Source organism: Felis catus, chromosome A3 (genome assembly GCF_018350175.1).
Source record: "Felis catus isolate Fca126 chromosome A3, F.catus_Fca126_mat1.0, whole genome shotgun sequence".
In the NCBI taxonomy this organism is placed as follows: domain Eukaryota; kingdom Metazoa; phylum Chordata; class Mammalia; order Carnivora; family Felidae; genus Felis; species Felis catus.
In genome coordinates, this window is record NC_058370.1 from 27,000,642 (window position 1) to 27,024,688 (window position 24,047).

The following is a 24,047-nucleotide window of genomic DNA, read 5'->3' on the forward strand; positions in this document are numbered from 1 at the left end:
CCGTCAGCCTCCCGGAAAGGCCCGGGGATGGCCTTTCCGAAGTCAGACCGCAGATCCGAGGCAGTTTCCCCCTCCTTCTGTCCCTTCTCGAAACCTTGAACCCCATTGAGAAGTACCTTCAGGGTTTCGGAAGCCTTACCCCGGGCTGGTACTTAAATAGAAACGACAACAACAACAAAAAACCTAAACCCCACACCAGCCACCTCCGGGAGAGTTCTCCTGGCTCCCAGTAGGAGGCGGAGAGCCAAGGGGCGTGCAAGAGCGAGGGGGCTGGGCTCTCGGGTGGCAGGAGGCCGCTGCCGAGTGGCCGCCCTCGATCCGGGCGATGGAGGAGGAAGCAAGCGAGGGGGCCGGTTCCTGAGCTTCGTAATTCCTGTATCGCCTTCTGGGCTCCCAGCCTGCCGGGTCGCATGATCCCTCCGGCCAGAGCTCCTTTTTTTGCCAGCCGCCGTGAGGCCGGCTGAGTTGCCGGCATCCCGGCTGCCACCTCTTCTCCCGACCTATGTTACAAAAGATCTTCCGGGGGTTGCACCTGCCTGCGGTCGCCTGAGACGGATTTGAATGTAGGTGGTGCGGGGGTGGGGATGGGGGGCAGACTGCCCGTGCGGGTGACTTTCTGAGGAAGGCATTTCGGAGAAAAAGGGGTGGCTGGAGTAAAAAAAAAAAAAAGCCTGTGTGATGATTCAGAAAGAGCCCACTGGTGCTTTCAATTTGACTTCATTGAAGTCTCCTGGAAGCTAGACCCAGACCTTCCTAAGAGCCACAAAGAAACCAGTTCTGGTACCTCCAGGGGGAATGGGATATTGTAGGGTAAATGGCATGCATATTAATTTTTTTTTTTTCCTGAAGCTCTTTCTCTTCCATCAGAACCTTACCTTGGCTTTGGATCTCAGAAGAGAACCACCAAGCAGAGACCAGACTCAGTGAGTGAGCAGGTGTTTTGGACAATGGACTGGTCGAGCCCATCCCTATTATAAAAATGTCTCAGAGCAACCGGGAGCTGGTGGTTGACTTTCTCTCCTACAAGCTTTCCCAGAAAGGATACAGCTGGAGTCAGTTTAGTGATGTGGAAGAGAACAGAACTGAGGCCCCAGAAGGGACTGAATCAGAGATGGAGACCCCCAGTGCCATCAATGGCAACCCATCCTGGCACTTGGCGGACAGCCCTGCGGTGAATGGAGCCACTGGCCACAGCAGCAGCTTGGATGCCCGGGAGGTGATCCCCATGGCAGCGGTGAAGCAGGCGCTGAGGGAGGCCGGGGATGAGTTTGAACTGAGGTACCGGCGGGCATTCAGCGACCTGACATCCCAGCTTCACATCACCCCAGGGACAGCATATCAGAGCTTTGAGCAGGTAGTGAACGAACTCTTCCGGGATGGGGTGAACTGGGGTCGCATTGTGGCCTTTTTCTCCTTCGGTGGGGCACTGTGCGTGGAAAGCGTAGACAAGGAGATGCAGGTATTGGTGAGTCGGATCGCAACTTGGATGGCCACTTACCTGAACGACCACCTAGAGCCTTGGATCCAGGAGAACGGCGGCTGGGTAAGGACCACGCCCCTTGTGTGTCCCTTTCTCTTGGCTTCTGGTCAGAGAGATCCCTAACAGCCTCTCCCCTGCTTCTCCATACTGTTGTGCCGGGTGATTATTGGAGGTATTGTTTGTTAAGGAGATGTGACCGGCCTCCTTGCACCACAAGAGGTTCGCTGTTCTCAAATACAGATGACCTAGATCTTGAAGGACCAGGCAGCTTTCATTCCGGTCACCCTCACGGCCCCGCTCTTTCATACTTGTGTTCCAGTTTCCCAGCGGAAGAAAACAGCCTGTGTGTTTATTTGGCCCCAAATCTTTGCGAGTGGGAAGTGAGTCCAGTCACTGCTCCCCTCACCACAGAAAGGGCTGCTGAGTGTAATGCCTGTGAGCCCCTCCATTCTTACTCCCCCCGGGATGGCAGTCCCGTCCTGGGCTTCCCTCCCACAACTCAAGTTCCCCTTTATTTCAGCGTTTGCATACATGTTCCTCTCCTCTCAGAACAGGGCACGGCCAGGCAGAAGTTCCCACTGGCTTGGATGGCTGAGGATGGTCAGATTCTAGGGCAGTGTAAGGTGTGCCAGTGGGCTGGCCGTGTTTGCACTGCTCCCCTGTGTTCCTTTGCTCCCAAGTGTGTAACTTTCTGCATGGCTGGCCTGTTTGCCGAGCTCTTGCTGTGTCACGCATTAAGCCCGGGGACTTTGCACCTCGCTGCCTGGGGTCGGTTGGGGAGCTCCAGCTGTTCTGCCTGTTGCTTTCCGGCCAGGACCCTGGGGCCTCTTCATGGAGCACTGTGTGCTGGCAAAGCAAGAACCCGGTCTTTGGGACATTGAGATTCAGTGGCAGACTTCGGGAACAGACTGACCTAGGCTTCAGTGCCAGCCCGGTCACTTAACCAGCTGTGTGACCTTGGACAGGCCAGTTTACCTTGAGCCTCGGTTTCTTCCACTAAAAAAACGTGGCAAGCCCTCTTTGCCTTGTAGGATATTGTAAATCTCGGAGCTAATGTGCGCAGTGACTGGCACCAGCAAGTTTCCATAGTAGTAGTTGTTACTGGTTCCAGACGCACTTTCTAGGCCCAGGAGTCATGCCTCATTCCTTTCTTAGGGAGGAAGAATTCTCTTGCCCATCACCAAATTAGGAGGAGACAGTGGTGAGAGGTTCTTTACCAATGGTCATTATAGGCAGTTTTTGCTCTTCCACAGTGAGATGGGTCCTAATTTCCTTGCTTCTGTCCCTGCGTAGGGGAGGTGCAGGGCTTCTGAGAGGTATTTGGTCCCCTCAGAATACCCAGAAAATTGAGCAGGCTTTGGGAAATAAGTCATCTATTGAAGGAGCTGAGGTGGAAGGGGCCTTGCACCGGGGACTCTGGAATGTCAAGAATGCAAATTATCCATAGGCAGGGCCTAGGGCGTGGCACTTCAGTTTACCTCTGAGCAAGAGACCTCCTAGTTTGCCCTGGAACCCTTCCCCGTGTTATTTCCCATTTCTTTGCAACTTCATTAACTCTTCCTGCTGCTAGTTCTTGTAAAATACAAAGGGGTCAAGTCAGTAGAGGTCAGATGACTGGGGTGGGGTTGGGGAGGTAAAGGTGGAGAGCTCTCCAGCTAAGGCCGACCAGACTTGAAAGCCATTCTGTAAATGAACTCCCTGGGGGGATAAATGATTAAATAGTTCCTGTTGGTTTGTGTGATGACCTCGACGTTCCCTCCTGCTTTGATTCTCTTTGGGGGCAAATATTTGTTCAGCTGATTCCAGGAGGGATGGGATTCCAGCGCTTTAGACACACCCTCTGAGGCATCTCCTAGTAGACTTGGGCCTTATGCCTACCTTGCCCAACTATTGTCTTTGGCCTGTGGTGCTAGTACCAGGTGGGTTGTTGCCAGCTATTAACAAAAGACAGTCTGGGAGAGGAGCCTGTTCCGTCGGCCAGCCTCTGCAGAGGGCTACGTGGATCAGAGAATTGCCAGTCGCCCAGTATTGTACGTAGAAAGAGGTTTTAGACACAGCAGCATAGGGTGAGTTCATCAGATCGCCCCTGGATTGAAATTCCATCTTCTGTCTCTTTGCTCAAGGATTTTCAGAGCCCGTTAGACAACATACCATATGTTACTTCCTCTTGGTGAACAGAGGGGTTGTGTGCAGAAGAGCAAGTTATGTCAGCACCATTTCTCGGCACACATGCTCCCTGAGGCCAGGACATAAAGAACATTTGGCTGGGGATCCTTTGGATAGAAGCTACCCACCCATCCTGTTTGAGCTGCGCAGACTGGCTGCTGCAGTGGCATCTCAAAACCTTCCTGGAGGCTGTGGTGGATCCACGAGTGTAGGACTTCTGGGCCATTATCACCTTGGGGTATGCTGTAAATTTAGCATCCCTACCGGAAAGGGGAAGGAAATGAACCTTTATGGAGTACATCTTATGTATGAGGCATTGTGTTGGGTCTTTTATTTACGCAACCAAAATTTATTGAGCATCTACCATGAGGCAGGCACTGTGCTGGCCATAAGCTGCACGTGGTATCTTCCCTCGTGGAAATGACATGCTATTTCATAGAACCCACGCAATAACTTTCCAAGGTAGGGGGGTTTATTCCCAGTTGACATGTGAAACTCCTGATAGCTAAATGACTGGCTCCAGGTATCCCTCAACCAGTTAAGTGACTGAGTGAGAGTTTATACCTAGGTCAGCTTGACTCCAAAGCTTGAAGTCTTTTCCATCCCATATCAGGTTGTCCTGGGAGTAATAAAGTGACCCAGACATGCTGGCACAGAAAGCCAGAGATGCAGTAAGGCCAAACAAAACATGCCTGTGGAGGTACTCACTCTGGTCTGTGATGCTGGCATTGTGCAGGTAGAACAGTGCCTTTGTTGGCCATAGCAGGTCCCAGGTAGTCTGATTCTGGCACTGGTAAAACTCAAGTGGGCATTAAAGGTTTTGCCTAGCCAGAGTGACCTTCTTGTTAGTTTTTTCATCGTTAAACCCTCTCAGGCTTAGATAAGAATCATGTGCATGTGGGGAGAAGGTGGTCTGCTTCAGATCTGTCTACTTAATTGTGGGTGGGTTCCAAGGACTGGAATTTCAGTCACAGCCACACCACGGCCTTACTGGAGTCACATGGCAAGATGCTGAACCTGTTTGTCTCTGTTGTCCATCCATCTCTCTCACCTGTAAAATAGAATAATGATAGCCACCTGCCATAGCTTGACTCTAGTAAAGGATCTAGAACAAAAGCCCTTCCTGGGCTTTAATTGTAGGGTGGAAGAAGCACCTCTTTAATGAGTGGGCTCTCTTCCTCAGAAAACTGAACTTTGGCCTCAGAGTTTCTCAAGAAACAAAGCCAGCTCCTGAGATAATCATCTAGATGGGAATATGATGTGACCTTCTCTGTAGGAACAGAGTGTTTCTGGGGCTTTCAATGGGAATGTGGACAGCTTTAGGGTGAGGACCCAGGTAGACTAGGCCATGTTGGGATCGCTGTGCCTGGGAAACCCCTAAGCCTGATGGAAATACCATTGCTGAGAGCAATGAACAGTGTGTGGGGAGAGGAAGCGTAATTTGGCCTTTCCCAGGTTGCATGGCTCTGTGGTCTTCTAGTTTCTATAGGTTTCTTCTTGCCTATTCTGGCTTCTTTGGCATGGGTATATGCTTAGCTGAAGCACCTCAGTGACCTTTGCAGATCTCAGCAGCTGTTGGCAGTTCTGCGGTTTTCTTGGGGAAACCCCATTAGAAACCCCAAACGTGGAAATTTTTAGTAATCTCATTCAGGTCCCAAAGTGAGGTAGAAATGTCTCAGGGACTCCACCTCAAAACACCCAGTTCTGGATGTACATTTGACATTGCTTTTAAAATTCTGTCACCATCACAGAATTTTCCAGACTTCCTGGGACTAATTTCCCCAGTGGCCCCATGGAGCCCTTCAGCCTCTGCTAGAAAATTACCCAGGTGTTTTTTCAGGGGGTCTTGACAGAACCCAGAAGATTTTCTTTTCTTTTGTGTGGACAATCACCACATTTGTTTGGGCTGCAGGAGGCAGCGGTTGTCAGCTGTCCTTTCCCTAGCAGGTATCTGTCCTGAGACCGATGGACTTCAGCAATTTTGAGTACCCACAGCCTTCCATCATGGGGCTTTCTTTCAGCAACCATGGTCTTGTCTGGGTTTAGCCTGGATAGATTTAGGGGTAATTCCCAGTGAGCTGCTCTTCGACAGAAGCATAATCTCCTACTACCTTAATTAGCAGGGCCCTGTCCCCACCCCCAACCTCCAACCTAATTCCACAGAGTCCTCCCTCGGGACTCCCTCTTTTTTCTTTGAAGGAGTCACTCTGCTCCTGGAGCCACTTCTCTTCTGTCCCTATAGCCGACAGTCTGTCTTCCCCGTTCCCAGTTGGCAGACCTGAGTCAGACAATCCCACTGGGTCTTTTTGTTTAGCCTGGGGAAGAGAAGACTCAGGAGAATATGATCACCAGTTTCAAATATCTGGGAAGAGGGCCTAAGCCTTTTTTTATTGGTAAAATATCCAGCAGAACTCGAATAAATGAGAGAAAAAAACAGTGGTAGTATTAAATGAGTGTAAAGAAGACATTTCTAACACGATCATATCTCTGCCAGATTTAGGGGTTTTCCTGAAGGTCAAGTCTGCATCTTGCCCAGAGGCCTTGGGCATAGCAGGCACCTAATGAAAGAGATGCCCACTAAATTTCTGAAGAAACACAGCTATCAAACCAGAAACCAGAATAATAGTAATGGAAACTCCTTTACCTGATGGTTCAGTCATTGATTCAAACAGTGCTTATTGAGCTTCTATGCACAGGCTGTCCTAGGTACTAGGGGTACTGCCTTAAGTAAAATGAAGTTTTGCCCTTGTGATGCTCACATTCTAGTGGGGAGAGACGGACAACAAACATGTAGTTATGTGTATATAACATATCAAGTGAGAGTAAGCGCTGTGAAGAAAATAAAGCAGGTTGAAGTATAGGGCATGCCTAGCAAGGGAGGTGGGGCTGCAGTTTTAAGAGTGGTTAGGGAAGGCCTCACCAAAAAGTAATATTTGAGCCCAAACCTGAAGAATGTGGCAGGAGAAGAACTAGCAAGAGGGAGAGTGGTTGGGATTGAAGGGGGAGAGGTGGCCAAAAGCCAGATTGCACAGGGCATTACAGGCCACGATGAGGACTTGGCTGTGGTTGAATGAGTGAGAGACCAGAAAAAAGTTTGGAGCATGGGTAAAGTGATCTGAATTCTGCAAGGGCTGCAGCCAGGAACCCTGTGATGAGGTTGGTGCAACTGCTAGGTTAGAAAGAATAGTGGTTTGGATCAGGAGACGGAAGTGGGAGTTGTCAGAAGGGACTAAGAGCATATGGCCAAGCTTGCACATGGCATGTTGATGGAGGCCACATTTTTTAACCACTAGGAGGTCATGAAATCGAGGCTAAATAAGCTAGATGTTCTTCAGCGATAGTTCTGTCCAAATGTGGTATCCTGAATGGTTGTCCTCCATTCTAGCAATATTTCTGTTTGAAATGTTGTCTGGGCCTAGGTCCTAGCTCACCCACATCTAGCTGTGTGACCTTGGGCAAGCTTCTTGAATTCTCTGAACCTTGGGGCAGATGATATCTGCTTCATCAGGTCATGACAAAGACCTTATGAGGCGTGCCCAAGATGTGTAGAGCCTGGCACATGTTGTTAGCATAATTCCTATCATTTTTACCCCAGAACTCAAGTCAGAAACCCATCCAGCATGGATTCTCCTTTTTTGGGCTCCATGCCCCTCCAGCACATCCTCAGGGCAGGGTCCTAGCAGTGTTTTTGTCATGGCAGGAGTCCATGGTGTTTCTGTGCTGTGGTGGTACAAGCACTGGTCATAGAGTCAGGATCCTTGTTCTGTCATTCTGCTCTGACTCACTGTCTTACCTTGGCCAACTCACTTCACCCCCAGGCTCCAGTTTCGCCTTAAGCCTTGTGGCCAATTCCACCATTAAGGCATATTAATTACATTTGAGGATGGCTCTTTCCTATCAACAGCTACAGCACTTGAGCTATAAAAATTAAGTAATTCCAGTGTCAATACAGGGTACTTTCTCACTGACCCCACAGTAATAATATTCTACATTTATGTAGCACTTTGCAACTTCCAAAGTGCTTTCATATCCACCTTGCCTTTTTGATGCATATAGCCACGCAGCGGGGTGAGCCGGAGGGAAATCAGGCTGAGAGAGGTGAAATGGCTTGCCCAAGGGTACACATCGGGAGGAAGAGGCAGGGTTTGGATTTGTGGATCACTTGACCACTTACTTGCTGTGTGACCGTGGACAAGTCTTTTAACTTGTAAATAGCCGCAATAATAGTGCCTTGTTCTGAAGACTCAGTGAGTTAATCTACTTCTTAATGTTCTCAGAGTAGTGACTATCAGTATCAGCAGCAAACAGCAGCCACCTCCTAGGGCTCCTTCTGGCTTCCCGTTTATTACATATTGATTTTTGCAAATAGTGTTTTTGCAGAAAGAAACTGCCTCTGGGACCTTCTGGTACTTGGTTTCATCCCTGATGAGGCTCTCAGGCCAAGCTGGAGCCTTACAGCTAGCTCCAAGCTACAAGGCTTTTTGGGCAGACTCCAGAGCTCCCCTCGGAACTAGAGGTTTTTCTCTCGCTCTTCAGGAAATGCCATTGCAATGACTTCCATGGACTGCTTCCTGTCCCAGCCCTGCAGCCGATTCCTGCTGGTGAGAGTGTAGAAACTGGAAAGTAATGTCCCTAAAGACTCCCCCCTCCCCACAAACTACTTTTTTTGGACGTGTCCCTCCCTTTCCTCTTGTCAGTTACTTTCTTTGCTCCCTCCCCCTTCACCCTTCACCTAGCTTCTCTCCCCAGCCCTTGGTCAACCCTTTAAGATTTGAAAATGCATTTCCAGTTAGTTCTGTCAGAACAGTTCTGTTCTGGGGGCCGGCCAGAACTCCATCTCTCTCCCAGGCTCCATCACTCAGTAGCAGTTTCAGTCTGGGACTCCCCCTAGAGGGACATTAAGCCTGTCACTTGCAGTGCCTTGTGTCATCCATTAACCCTGAGTTTCCCCTGAGGTCCCTACCCCCCCCCCCCACTCCATCCCCCTGCACAGGATGGAGACTCCTAAGAGAGATCTTAGAGGTTTGGCACATATAAATCCTGCCTCTTGGAGACTGATGACGGAGGACGGAGTGAAGTGGAGTCAGCCCCTCCCCCCTTCACCTTCCAAGAGGAAGCTAGAAGGTTGAAAACCTTGTTGGACAATCATCTGAGGAATGGGAGCTAGCTTGGGAGGGGATTGGAACGCACTCAACTATGCCTCAGATCCTTTGTTCCGCTCTTGAAAGGGAAACATTCCCCTCCCTCCTCCCTGGCCACACACACGTGCCTTTGTTCCCCCCGGTCAGGCCAGGCAGAGCCAGGAACACAGTGTCCCTTCCAAGGAGCCTGACTTGTCTCCCCTGAGGCTGGCTTCCTGGTCAGCAGGATTGAGATTTTTGCTCAGGAACCCCCCGCCCCCCGCCCCCCAGCCTCCTGTCCTTTCCATGGAAGAGTCTTTCTCTCAGCAGCTGAAAACTTGACTACAGAGCTGTCCAGGGACTTCCCTGGAATTATTCCATGGGATGCCCACATCCCAGGATTAAACAGTCCCTCCCTCTTATTCCACTTGGTGATTAATATTATTGTTAACATTACTATTAATAGCACCTAACATTTATCAAGCGCTTACTCTATGCCAGGCATTGTTCAGAGTGCTTTATATGTATTTATTTATTCCATTCGTCTAGCTGCACTTTGAAGTTGGTACTGTTATTAACCCCATTTTACAAGTGAGGAAACTGAGGTACAGAGAAGTTATGCAACTTACGCAAGGTAGCACAGGTAGAGGTAGTGAGTGGCAAAGCCTGGGAGAGTAGTTTCCAAGCTCCCACTTTTAAGTACTCGGCCCCTGCCCCGCATTGTACCAGTGTTTAGATGATGGTGGGTATTTATCCAGTGCCACTTACGTGACAGGCCTTTTACCAACATCATCTCTTTGTTACTGTCCCGACAACTTTACCATTATAGGACACTGAGATTTGGAGGGTTTACTTAGCAGGAGGCAGAGTCAGGATTTGAAACCAAGACCATCTTACTCCAAACCCTGTGTTCTTTTTCTCTACCCTTCTTAAAAGCCCTACAAGGTTATCTTCATTCTATGGTTGAGAAAAACTGAGGCTCGGAGAAAAGTGACATGCTCTGGGCCTCATAAGCTAATACCAGGGCGACCTGGGCTTCAAACTCGAGGTGACACTTTTAACACTTTACTGCCTTAGTAGTAGTCTGTAGCGTGATGATAGTAGCTTTTATGTGCGTGTGAACGCTGTGTAATTTACCAGCCTCCTTTGTATACATCATTTCACAGCGAGGTAGGTGAGGTGGGTATGTTTAGACCCATTTCAGGAAGGAAACTAAGGCAAGGACTCTTGTCCCACAGTAAATGGCAGAGTCAGTCTTACAAGTCTTTTTCTGGCTTTTAAGGCCTGAATGTTATATATAATGTCTGCCTTCCCTAAGGTTGTTCATTGCTTGGAGCTGTCCTTAGAGTTTTATTTCATTTGTTAAAGCAGCAGGTACTGATGAGTGTTTTACATGTGCTAAGTGCTGGGGATACTGTGGGTACTGGGGTGAGTAGACCTGAGTCCCGTCCCTCAGTGGTCTGTTTCCGTGCCCCACACCTGGGGCCTTGCTAGTATCCTTCTGCCATCTGAGTCAGGCTATATGTATCACCCGTCTACCCCCTCTATTGCCAGACACACCAGGCAAGGTTCATTATAGTTAGTGTGTACTGATCACCTTCCACACACCCATAGATAAAACTCCGGACTCAGACTTGAAGCTTAGCTTGATTTCTTGCTCTACTACATAAGTACTAGGCATATCAGTTTCAAGTACTCACCCTTAAATCTGAGAGAATACCAACTCATCAGAGTAAGGGAGGCTTAAGCAAGAAAGTGAAATTTAAAAGTGCTTTTTAATAACAATAACAGATACTGTGTGTTGAGTGTTTGCTCTGTGCCAAGTGCTACATTTATGCCCTTGATGTTAATCATCTTGTTTGGTCCTCACAACTGTGTCAAGACAGAGAATCCAGAGCTTCAAGAGGCTCTATAGGGGCGCCTGGGTGGCTCAGTGAGTTAAGTGTCTGACTTCAGCTTAGGTCACGATCTCACAGTTCTTGGGTTCGAGCCCCGCGTCGGGCTCTGCTGACAGCTCAGAGCCTAGAGCCCGCTTTAGATTCTGTGTCTCCCCCTCTCTCTGCCCCTCCCCAGCTAGCACTCTGTCTCTGTCTCTCAAAAAAGAAAATTAAAATGTTGGAAAATAATAATAATTAAAAAAAAAAAAAGAGGCTCTCTAATATGTCCACACTAACATACCTTACAGGAGGCAGATCTGGGTCTCGCACTCAGATGTATCTGGTGCCAAAGCCTACCCTCAAGCCACTGCGTCATTGCTTCTTTGCAGGTCTGGACTGGCTTATTTTACCCTGAGTTCCTGGCACAGGGCCTGAGGTTGGGTAAGGGCTTGGCCAGCATCTGCTCAATGAACATGAGGTTATTATTAGATGCAGGTTAGGTGACAAAAATGTCTCTGTCCCTAAGGAAGCAAACTCATTTGCAGCAGGAGGAATAGACCCGAAACACTCGGTGAATGGCTCCAGGCAAACTGTGCCAAATCTGTGGTGTCGTTTCCAGAAGCAGAAGAGGACAGACCCACTGGCTGCATCCCACAGATGCCCTGGAACTCTGCCAAACCAGGCCACTTCCACCATCAGCTATTCAATTGATGACTCGGTCCAGAGGCCTCCACTCCCAGGCTGCATCATCAATATGCGCCTTCTCCCTTGCCAACTGCACTGCCAACCCAGACCCTCTCCTGTGCCAATAGTGGAAAGTGTCAGGATGGGAAAGATCACCAAAGGCTTGAATAATAGCCTTCTCAGCAGTGTGGCTTTGTGCAATGCAATGCACACTGAATCCTCAGTTTCCCCATCTGTAAAGTGAAGATAAGAGTCATCCCTTAATGAAGATAATAGTAGGAATGTCTTTCTCATGGAACTGCTTTTTCTTCAGCCTGGATCACTCTTCTCCCAGATCTGATCAGGGCTGTCATCTTACCATTTAAGTCTCGACTGAAATTATCACCTCTGGAGAAGCCACCCATGTTTACATGTTTACCGTCTGTCTCCTCCAGTAAAATCTAAGTCCCCTAGAGTGTAGGAGTTTTGTCTCATTTTTTCCTTCATCCCCAGCGTCTAGCAGAGTGCTTGGCATGTAGGAGACACTCAGCAAATATTTGTTAAATGAGTGAGTGACCCAGTAGCCCACCTAGCACAGTGCCTGACGCAGTATACTCAGTCAATGTTAGGCATCATTATTACCTATTAGGAAGATGTGGACCATGAAGGCTTTCAGTAGTTGGAAGGAATGTGCAAGGGCAGCCTTGGTAGGTAAGAACCACTCGGGCAGATCTGGAGGGTAGAAAGTGATACGTTTGGGAGGTAGCGAGAGGGCAGACTGGCTGAAGGGGGTCTGGGTTGTGAGTAAAGCTGGTCAGGGAAAAGGGAGCAGTGACTGATGGCAGAAGTCTCTGGGCAGAGGGATAGGGATGGTTGACAGTACAGGTGGGCCCAGTGGGGAGAGGCCCAATACCAGAGGGATGCAGCCAGGTCTCCAGTGACGCCTGGGAAAGAGAATCTCTTGCCAGCTGGGACACAGCAGGGAAAACTGCAGGGAGATAAAAGCCAGAGGCACCTGTGACCTGTGGATCAGGTAGGCTGCCCGGGTTGTTATTTTGGGGCTCTGGGGCAGGTGCAGATTCAAAGGCTTGATTGAAGCCTTTTGGCAACTCTTGTCTCAGTAGGGTAAACATCACCTGTCTCCTGCCACCTGTGGCAACAATGCCAGGAAGGTACCCTAGGAAGGCCCAAAGGGGCCCAACTTTTTTGCTGCCCTCATGGAGCAAGAAATACCCACCATGACAGGCCACTCCTTCCCTGTCGTACAACCCCCTTTCTGAAGGTCTCAGGTGGCAATAAGATACCTCCTGCCCAAGAGGCCTCCATGGTTCTGGCCCATGGAAGGCAGGGGCAGGGCTTTGGGAGCCGTTGACAGCTGGGCCCAGCTGGGGGAAGGGATCAGTTTGGGAGCAGGTGCAGATTTCAGGGAGGGCGGGGCCTGAAGGGAAGTAGGGATCTTGGTAGACTACAAAATTGCCCTCCCCATCCCCCAGCCACAGCTGGCTTCTCTAGGAACCTGATGACCTAGTTACAATGCTTAGAAATTGTTAGCTTAGCTTGCAATTTAGGGCTGTACCAGTCTCTCCTTTCTGAGGCTTCTTAGGTCCAAAAGGTGCCCTGGCATTCCCCCAAGGGGGTTCCATGTGAAGGATATGCACTGTATCACATGTACGGGCTTCTTGTCCAAGAAAGGAAAGAACCAATCAGGTTTCTCCCTTCTTCCTTGATGTGCCCTCCACCCACCCAAGGGAGAAAAGACTCCCCTGCCCCCACCCATGCCCACTTCTTTCTCTCTCTGGGGGGTTGATGGGTGGCAAACAAAAGTCACAAACTTCTTACCTGGAGGTTCTGTAGAGAGGGAGACTCCTATTCCCCTAGAGATAGCTTGAGCACACCTAACCATTTCCTCCTTACCTTCTCATCTGTGTGTTGTTAAGGCTGGATGGAAGGGGGTGAAGAAGAATCTTTTGGGGGCTCTGGAGGCTCCAGCCCTGCCAGGCAGTAGCTGCTCCTGGTGTTCCTGGTGTCTGCCTCTCCATGGCCTCCTTCAGACAAATTTCATCACTGTTAAGAGGCACAAAATTTGGCAAACCAGTACTGGAGCCTACTTGCCCTATAGTTATCCTTGGACAAATCACTTATCTCCCCTAGCCTTAGTTTCCCATTTATAAGAAGGAGGTAATAATATATAGTGCTTTTCTTGAAAGACTCTTGGGAGCATGAAAATAACTGGTAAGATACATGGAACACTTAGCATGGGGGCTGGCATATAGTAAATATACTAAGTATGACAGCTACTATTACTGCTATTATTATCAGAGTGTCTTCACAGGTGGTCAGGTTGCTGTGGTCACTATTGGCGTTACTCTCCAAGAGAAAACTTTTAGGTTGAGAGAGTATGTGGATATCCTTTGAACCAAGAGCTTGGAGATTTTAAGATCCTGAAGCTGAGGACAGTGGTCTATAACCTTGTCCTCCACCTCCTCCACAAGTGCCCCAAGTCATGCTCTGTTCACAGTAATCGTGGTTGACCTGGCATTTGGCAATAGGGAGTATTTGATCTTTGCTGAGTACCTCCAGGAAGGCAGGGCCCTCCTCCTCTGCTTTATTTACCGCTGTGTCCCTAGAACCTGCCACAGAACCTGGAACATAGAAAGCACTCAATCATTATTTGTTGACTGAGTGGAAGGCTTAGTGAGTTGAATATTTAAAGTATATAGAAGTTGGGGCGCCTGGCTGGCTCCATCTGGAGCGTGTGACTCGATCTTGAGGTTATAAGTTTGAGCCCCACGTTGGGTGTAGATAGTACTTAAAAATAAAATATTTTAAATAAAATAAAAATAGAAGTACAGAGAAGCACACCTAGCGCATAGTAGGTGTGTGACATGTGTTTGAACAATTAAACAAAGTGTTGTGAGGCCTCTGAGTTTTTCCAGGATGGCTCCACTCCTCGTTTGCTGTGTGGCCATAAGCCTCTTGCCCAAGCTCTGCCTGTTGCCTCATCTGTTGCAGAAAGATAACACCCGCCTTGCCTCCCTCGTGGGCTAGCTGTGAGGCCCAGGGAGATGATAGATGAAAAAGCACTTTGAGAACTATAAATATTTGGTCTTGTTGCTGTTCCTTGACGAGGTCACAGCCATAGCTGTGTCATTCATTCATTCGTTCATTCATTCAACCAACAAGCATGTTTTGAGTAGAAGCAATAGCTGGCTCACTTATCTGGCTTCACGAATTTGGACAAGTTACTTTACTTCTTTAAGTCTGAACATCCATAAAATGGAAATAATACTCTTTTCACAGGATTGTTGGGAGGAAGCCGAAAGCAAGGCCCCCTGAACTTATCGAGGCTGAAAACTGTCTCTCTCGCTGTCATCAACTATGATGAGGCCTAGCACTTGGTGGCTGAGGGTTTAGTGACATTAAGCCATTACTGCCTTCTGTAGTCAAATTACCAGACAAGGCCAGAACTCTTGAGTGTGACTCAAATGGGAAGTAGAAATGAGTGTTCCCTCCTAACCCCAGGATGTCCTCGCCTGCCTAGGCTGGACTGCTGAGTGGGAGATCTGACCCAGCCAGGATCAGTACTGCTTAAACATAAAACCATGAGGCACAGTGGGCCTCACCCCACGCTCACTTCTGATTCAGAACAAGAACATCCCACCCCTTGTTCTACCCACTTCTCCGTCTGCTACTCAGCCAGAAAAATTTCCCTTTGTTCACAGCACCCACATTCATATGAAACCCTAGGGGTTACCATATCAAGGAAATCTTCAGGGAGTCCTCAGAAACAGCCCTTTGGGGCAGGGTCTAGTGAGGGAGCCCAAGTCTAAGTTCAGGGTCTCCTGGGACTGGGTCAAGCAGCAGGTGCAGGCATGAGGCCCCAGGCTGGTGGCTGAGTGACGAAACTGAGAGATGTATAGGGCCAGACAAGAAGCCAACCTAGAGGAAACTGCCTGCCTGTCCATGCAGGTGTGTGGGCACCTGGGGGCAGTTTCTGGTTTGAGTTAGTGGTGGAGGTTGGCTTTCGAAATCAGTACTCCAAACCTCAGTGAGGGAAGCCCGTGGAGCTCCAGGGCAAAGCCTGCAGTTGGCACCCAGTCTGGGCTATAGAGTCCGACACAGCTGAATTTGAATCCAGGCTCCATCACGTACCAGCTGCTTGTCCTTGGGCACATTCCTCCCCTTCTCTGAGCCTCTGAAAAGTGGAAATAAAATAATACCTGTCTCAGTTTTTCATAAGGATGAAATGAGATCATCATACATGTCAAGCTCAACACAGATGTTAGAGTAATTTTAACAACAGTATTTTTTGTGCAGTTCCACTTAAGTGTTCATATGTATTAATTCTCTGAATTCTCAAAACAGTAGCACTGAGGTAGGTACTCTTACTATTCTCATTTTACAGAGGAGAAAAGTGAGGCATAGGGAAGTTTAAGGAATTTGCCCAAAGACACAGCTACTAAGTGGTGGAGTCATGAGTTGAACCCAAGCCTGCTGGCTCCAAAGCCCACGTGTTCTACCTCTGGATAAGGAGGGCCCAGTAAATGTTGCTGCTGTTACTCTTGTATCCTACATTGTAGCTGTCTGTGGTTTTGGCCTATCTGCTGAATTCTGAGCTCAGTGAAGGCAAGAAACCCATCTTAATCACCTTCCATCCCCAAAGACCAACATAGTACTCATTAATACGTGCTTAATGGCTGAGAATATTCCCCATCTTCATTAATCAATCAGTAGCTCTTTATCGACCATTTCCTGTAGGCTAGATTTGAACTAAATCCTGGGAGGAATGCAAAGTACAACTGTGTCTCTGTAAACGGAAGATTGGGTGTGTGTATGGTTGAGGGGGGAGAGGGGGAAGCATTCCAGAGCACTGTGTCATTGGCAGAAACTTCCACACAGGAGGCAAAAACAATACAGGTGGCTTGGGGATGTTTTGCAAGCTGGGATTCCCACCCCTCCCTGACTGGGCCACTCCCTCCATCTTCTGCAGAACAAGGTGGCACAGATTCCCTACTACTGCCCTAGGCAGAAACCGCTCCTCCTCTTTGCACCCTCTCCAGTGAGGAGGGTGCATCTTTCTTGCGCATGCAGCTAGTTCATGGGAGCCTAGAATGACAGGGAAAGAATCAGAAGTTTGGAGCTGGGAAGGGACCTTAAAAAAAACACTACCGCCAAACCAGGTTGGGGGAGGGGGGCAGGGTGGCTCAGTTGATTAAGTGTCTGACTCTTGGTTTCAGCTCAGGTCTGATCTCACAGTTTGTGAGTTCGAGTGGAATCTGCCTCTGCACTGACCGCGAGGAGCCTGCTTGGGATTCTCTCTCTTTCTCTGCTCCTCCCCCACCGGTGTGTGTTTGTGTGTGTGCGTGTGTGTGCGCATGCGTGTCCACACTCTTTCCCTTTCAAAATAAATAAATAAACTGAAAAAAAATTTTAAAAACCAGGTCCAGATCTTACCACATTCTTGCTTGTCAACCTCTACCCACTTAGAATAAAACCCAGAGTCCTTACCAAGTCTGCTAAGACTTGCATGATCTGGTCCTGGCTGCCTCTCCCATCCTGCATCCATTCCTCCACTCCCTCTCTGTACCCTGACCACAGAGGCTTCTTCTGCTCCTTGTTCCCGTCACACTTGTCCCTGCCTTCGGGCCTTTGTAGTTGCTGTTTCCGCTACCTAGAGTGCTCTGCCCTGGTGTGTGCCTTGCTGGTTCTTTCCATTGACTCAGCTCCCAGGTCACCTCCTCCAAGAGGTTCTCTTTGACCTTTTGTCTAAAGTAGCTGAGCTACTTTGTTTAGTCTTTTACCTGCTACATTATCTAGTCTTTTACCTGCTTGTATTTTTTGTCATAGCACTGATCTCTGACATTTTCCTTTTGTGTGTTTACTTGGTTTTTGTTTCTTCCACTGGAATACAAGTGTCATGATTATAAGGACTTTGGTCTGTTCATTATTTTATCTGTAGTTCCTAAAACTCTAAAACTGTTCCTTGCAGGTAGTAAACATTCAGTGAATGATTTTGGAACAAATGACTAATGACTGAGCAAATGAACAAACTTGAGATGTTGTTTTCATTTTACACATGAGAAAACTGAGGCCCAGAGAAGTGAAGCCAATAAGAATTGAGAGTGTTGTTTCAGCTCATCTTTTGAATGCTAAGTGCCAAGCACTGTGTTTAGTGATTTACTTGCATTATCTTTGTTGCTTCTCTTTAATTGTTATAATGAGTTGTTTGGAACATCATTTTTTGTACACCATTATAGCATTTACAAGAAAACTAGAGGAGCGGCTTGGTCGATTGAGCATTTGACTCTTGATTTCAGCTCAGGTCATGATCCCAGGGTTGTGGGATCAAGCTCCATGTTGGGCTCCTCACTGAGTGTGGAGCCTGCTTAAGAGTCTCTCTCAGGGCATCTGGGTGGTTCAGTCGGTTAAGCTTCCAACTTCGGCTCAGGTCATCATCTCAGTTTGTGAGTTCAAGCCCGTGTTGAGCTCTGTGCTGACAGCTCAGAGCCTGGAGTCTGCTTTGGATTCTGTCTCCCTCTCTCTCTCTGCTCTTCCCCTGCTAATGCTCTGTGTCTCTCTCTCTCTCTTTCAAAAATAAACATTAAAAAAAATTTTTTTTAATAAAAAAAAAGGTTCTCTCTCTCTCTCTCTCTCTCTCTCTCTCTCTCTCTCTCTCTCTCCTGCCCCTCTCTCCCACTACTGCTCTTTTTCTTTCTTTCTCTCTCTCTCTCAAAAAAAAAAAAAGGGAAGAAAAACCTAGACTCTTATTTTTTTTATTGGAACCCCATTCTGTTTTACAAAGAGCTGGAGGCAACTTAGGAAAATCCATGTAACTAGAAGGATTTAGCTAGAGATGTCAGGTGAAAGAAAAGTATGGGTAAGAAAACAAGAGCCAGAACTAAAATAGGGTCCACAGAAATGGATACTTGAGTCTCTTTGAACTGAGCAGTTTTTCTACTGTTGTTATGATTGATTACTAAATTATGCCCAGATTCTTGAAAATGGTTTTTTTATTTTTTAATCCAATCACCAGGCACTTAGCTGGCTCAGTCGGTGGAGCATGCAACTCTTGATCTTGGGGTTACAAGTCTGATCCCCACATTGGGCATGGAGCCTACTTTAAAAATAAAATCCCAGGGGCGCCTGGGTGGCTCAGTCGGTTGAGAGTCCGGCTTTGGCTGAGGTTATGATCTTGCAGTCTGTGAGTTCAAGCCCCACATCAGGCTCTGTGCTGACAGCTCAGAGCCTGGAGCCTGCTTCAGATTCTGTGTCCCTGTCTCTTTGCCCCTCCCACACTCATGATCTGTCTCTGTCTGTCTCAGAAATAAATAAACATTAAAAAAAAAATTATAAATAAGTAAAATAAAATCCTCTCACACACTTGACCTTGAGATTGTCCCGACTGCATATAATAGTCCAGGATTGTTGGCTTCCTCACCACCTCATCAGCTGGACTCGACTAAGGCAGCATGATCTCTTCCTTCTCATTTACCAAAAGAGCCAGTCCAGCAGGGAGGAGCCTGGCCCTTGCCTCAACCCCAACTTTGTCTCAAAGAGAGCCTTTTCCCTAGAAGATTAATTGAGATATCACCCAATTGAAGACCCAGTTCTTAAGACACTTTGAACCAAATTAAAGAGGGAAGACATCACATGAAAAGAGATGTTGTGAAAGCCACCAGTAAATGCTAAATGCCAAGTAAAAGAAGCACATCACAGCAGAGGGGCCATTAAAGCTGGAGCTTACCATAGAGAGGGAGAACTGGTGCTCCCAGCAGGGGGTCATGTGAGCTAAGATGTGCCAACTGGGATGGACTCTTGAGAAGAGACCCATGAGCAGCAGTAGTCCAGTTGGGAGTATGTGTGGACTGGCCCCTCTCTTACTAGTTGATAAAGCCAGAAAGGTCAGCTGGAGCCAAATTTGTGGAAGCCTCAAGTGCCAAGAAAAGATTCTGAGGCCCTCCTCGGCAGCCCTGGTATCCCAATAGATGAGTCATTGCCAGGCATAGATGCCCATCCTGGCTGCCTGTCAGTCCACTGATTCCCAGGTAGCAGTGCCAGCATCTGAAATGGGAGCCAGGACCTTGAACGGACAGTGAACAGAAGAGTAAGTGTGGGGCATTTGTCAGGTGAGACTCTGACCGTCCTGGGTGCATTCCTTCATTTTGGTGATTCAGCAAATGTTCATTGGGCACCATTTACATGCCAAGCTTTGTGCTAAGTGCTGGGGGTGCTGTGATGAGCAAGACAGTCAAGGACGCTGCTGTCACAGAACTCTTACATTAGTGGGGAAGACAGCTAGCCGGTAAAACAAATAAAATGATTTCAAATAGAAGGTTAAACAATGTAAAGAAAATGAAACTGAGTAATGGAGTATCTAGGGAAGCAACTTTATGCAGGGAGATCAAGGAAAGCCTCTTTAAGGAGGTGACAGTTGACCCGAGTTAACCTAAGTAAGGGGAAAGAGCCAGCCTGGGAAGATTTGAAGCAAAGATTTTGCAAACAGAAAAGCAAGGCAGGGGTGCACTTGGCTCATCCAAGCTTTGGGCCAGTGCAGATACTCAGCTCTGACAGCGGCGTGCCCAGTCTGGGCCTTTGTTTCCTTTTGAAATGTTGTAGATGAAGATGTTCTTCACACCTCCCTCACAGACATCCAAGGGGAATAAGGGTGACTGCCATTTATCGAGCACCTGTCGATAGCCGTGTCGGGTACTCTGTGCATTTTCTCATTTAATTCTGCCACCCAGCCTGTGTGGTACATGGTCTGTTGGCCCCAGTTTCTCTTCCAGTGAGGAAACTGAGGTCTGGAATGGTAACGTTCCACGCCTAGGATCCTGCAGCTTGTACACAGTAGAACCTGGATTCAGATCCAGATTGGTGTGGCCCTAAAACCAGAATTCTTTCCGTTGCCCCACCTTTGGAATGAATGAAGCATTGTTAGTTCAGGATGTGCAGAAAGCCACTTAGCAAAAACAGGGTAGAGGAAGAAGCTTGGGATAAGGGTCTTGAATGATACCTACTATCCTTGCCAACTGAGAGGACTCTTTCTGCTCATCTTGAGGAGGATGCCTCTGGAGCCTGGGGTTACTGTTGGCCTTTGCCAGAGGCATGTTCGGACTTAACCAGCTGAGTATCCCCCAGTTTCCTGCTTTTACCATCTCAGCTGCTGGTCAGGAGGTTTGGGAAGGTGACATCATCTAGCTGAATCAGCTGCTGCTTCTAGACACTTTAACAGGAACCGAAAGTCATTGCTCCTTCCTTTCTGCTCTGCAAGTCTCTTCAGAATGAGGCTGAGGTACAGGTATTCCACCTGTCTGCAGGGGGTTGGGTGGAACAGTGCTCCCACTTTTAGAGAGCTGGAAGGTTCATTTTCTTGGAGAAAGCTGTCCTCAAGGCTTCCCAAGCTAAAGGATCAGTGTTCTTGGGAAATAGAAGGATTCACAGGAGGGTGAATGTTTGTAGTACTTCTATTTATTTATTTATTTATTTATTTATTTATTTATTTATTTATTTCTGTGTCAGTGTGGAATTTTTTTCTAATTTTAATTCTTTTTTTTTTTTTTTTTTTTTTTTTTTTTTGAGAGCAAGAGAAAGCATGTGTGGGAAGGGGAGGGGCAGAGGGAGAGAGTGAGAATCTTAAGCAGACTCCACACCAGTGTGGAGCCCAAACAGGGCTCAGTCTCGCAACTCTAAGATCATGACCTGAGCCAGAATCAAGAGTCGGATGCTGGGGTGCCTGGGTGGCTCAGTTGGTTAAGCGTTTGACTTCAGCTCAGGTCATGATCTCACAGTTCGTGAGTTCGAGCCCTGTGTCGGGCTCTGGGCTGACAGCTCAGAGCCTGGAGCCTGCTACAGATTCTGTGTCTCCCTCTCTCTCTGCCTCTCCCATGCTCATTGTCTGTCTCTCAATAATAAATAAACGTTGGGGGAAAAAAAAAGATGCTTAACCACTGAGCCACCCAGGTGCCCCTCTTCCACCTTCCCTGAGCCCTGTGACCTCGGCAAGAACTCCGGACCCTTCTGATCTCTTTCACCTAAGTCCAAGGTCCAGGCCCAGCACTGTAGGATGGGCAAACAAAATGTTATTTGTGGACTTCAGCCTTCTGGCATTTAGAGTCTGGTCAAGGGGACAAAAACCTTAGATTTCAGAGCAGGGCAGCCGCCACACTAAGATCTGTTGAAATACCTGCCTTCGCCTCTTGACCCAGTGGTCATAACATAAAGGAGAAAGATAAGTGAAATACATTTAAGAAAGGAAAACAATCAAAAGAAAGTAATAAAAAGATGGCTCAGTGCCAGGTAAGTAGGACAACAGATGGCTTCTTTGTGCTGTGACTTCGCCTCTCTCAGCTTCACTGTTTTCACATGTAAAATGGATTTCACCAGGGTTTTGGCTCATTGGGTCATTAGAATATTACGTAACACATGGAAAGCATTCAGCAGTGCACCCGGCACCCAGGGAGTATTCATTAAATGGTAGCCCTTTAGATAGGTTCTCAAAAGAGAGCCAGCCCATTGGGTTAAAGTCAGGGAAAAGGTGGGCTTAGAACTGGACTTTGGAGCTTGGATACACTTGTGGATGGATGCTGATCATCTGCTGTGTAGTCTTTGACAGTTGACTTTTTACCTCTTGGAGCCTCTGTTTTCTCTGTAAAACATGGGTCCTGTTAGAACTCACTTCACAGGGCTATTGAAGGAGTTATTAAAGTGCTATATTAATGGGGCACCTGGGTGACTCAGTCGGTTGAGCGTCTGACTTCGGCTCAGATCATGATCTTGCAGTTTGTGAGTTCCATCCCCTCGTCAGGCTCTGTGCTGACAGCTCAGAGCCTGGAGCCTGCTTCGGATTCTGTGTCTCCTTCTCTCTCTGCCCATCCCCCGCTTGTGCTCTGTCTCTCTCTGTCTCTCAAAAATGAATGTAAATGTAAATGTAAATAAATGTAAAATGTATTAAATGTAAAAAAAAATTTTTTTTAAGTGCTATATTAATAGTGGAAACAACTGACTAGAGTCCCTCTCCAGTATGTGCTATTGCTGTTTCTTAATTTGGCAGGGGAACTAGCCTGGGTAAAGACTAGAAATGGGATGTGGGAAGGCCCAGCTATTGCTCATTCCCTCTCTCACCTGGGTAACTGGGTCAGCTGTCTCTCTGCTTCTGCCCTTGCCTGTCCCACCCCCCCAATCTGATATCTATATAGCAACCAGTGATCTTTTTTTTTTTAATGTTTATTTCAGAGAGAGAGAGAATGCGCACACGCAAATGGGGAAAGGGCAGAGAGAGAGGGAGACGCAGAATCCAAAGCAAGCTTTATTTAGGCTCTGAGCTGTCAGCACAGAGCCAGATGTGGGGCTTGAACTCACGAACCATAAGATCATGACCTGAGCCGAAGTCAGACACTCAACCGACTGAGCCACCCAGGCTCCCCACAACCAGTGATCTTTCTAAAATAGAAATCAGGTCCTGTCGTTCTTCACTTCAAGACCCTCCAATGACTCATCATTCGTGAGAGTAAAAACTGAAGTGTATACAGTGCAGGGACAGATGGAGGACAGTCCCCCAGAAATAAGTGGCCTAGGCTTATTCCTTCTCTGAAGCAGCCCTGCTCCTGTGTCCCTGTGTGTGTGCGTGTGTGCAGGCACAAGTGAATGACACAGTGATGATGCTATGCACCCAGGACATTTCATAATAGGGCAGGACATTGACCACTGCCTTGGGACTCTTGAAGGTCATCAGGGCTGAGAAAGCTAAGGGCACTCCTCCCCTCCGAATCTGAGTCATTTCCTGAGAGATGTTGGTCATTCATTCATTTGTTCATTAACAAGTATTTACTGAATGCCTGCCATGCATTAGGCACTGAGCTATAGGTTCAGTACACAGAGTGAACAAACCAAAGCCTCTGTTTTCACTGTACAAGCAACGGCAGAAGCAAGAGACTAATAAGAAATTGGGCAGGTGAGCATGGACAGCAGCAAGAGACCAGTAAGAAGCTGGCTGGGTGACAGTGGGAGTTTGTATCAGGATGGAGGTGTGGCAAAAGTAGTGAGTAGGGAAGTCAGAGCTTCAGTATAATTTGAAGGTTGGGCCAACTGGGTTTGTTGATGATTGGATAAGAGGTGTGAGAGAGGAGTCCCAGGTTTTTGGCCTGAGCAACTGGAAGGAGCTTGCTGCCATTTAATGAGAAGGGGAAGATGTCATGGCCAGTGGAGTTAGACTGCCTGCATTCAAGTCCTAGGTTGCTTGCTGTTTGACTTTTGGCAAGTGTTTGACTTCACCAAGCCTCAGTTTCCTCAAATGTAAACCTGTTTCGGCTTTGGGCAGTTGGATGCTGTGAAAACTTCATGTTTCTGAAGGGTTTAGGACAGTGCTGGCATACACTAAGTCCTCAGTAAGATTTAGCTCTGATTATTATTATTGTACAGGGCAGGGAATCCCGTGACCGAGCAGGCAGCAGGTCCCACCCCACCTCCGCCACCCCCTCAAGGAGCCCACCCTCCAAGAGGCAGCTCAGACACCATCTGTCCAGCAGAGAAAAGCCACAGGGAGACAGCTTTCAGGGGGCATTAGATAGATGAGCCCTTCCCAAGAAACTTAATCTCATTCTCAGCAGGTGCTAATCCCAGCAGCCTCCCTTGGTATCTGAGCCCAGCCCACCCAGTTCCTTTTCCACCCCCCACCGTGAGTCCCAGACCCTCTTCCCCTTCTCACCAGCCCCAACTGCCACCAACACACTTCCTTACCAGATG

At 48.0% G+C, this 24,047-nt stretch overlaps 1 protein-coding gene across 1 annotated transcript in view; it reads left to right on the forward strand.

Annotated features, from left to right (window-relative positions):
• Positions 1–576: 576 nt before the first annotated feature.
• Positions 577–24,047, forward strand: part of BCL2L1 (BCL2 like 1) — a gene marked incomplete at its 3' end in the record, with an annotated part of 45,418 nt that continues 21,947 nt past the window's right edge. The window contains 1 exon segment of the mRNA NM_001009228.1: positions 577–1,543. Coding sequence (NP_001009228.1) covers positions 980–1,543 — 564 coding nt within the window. The 5' untranslated portion in view covers positions 577–979.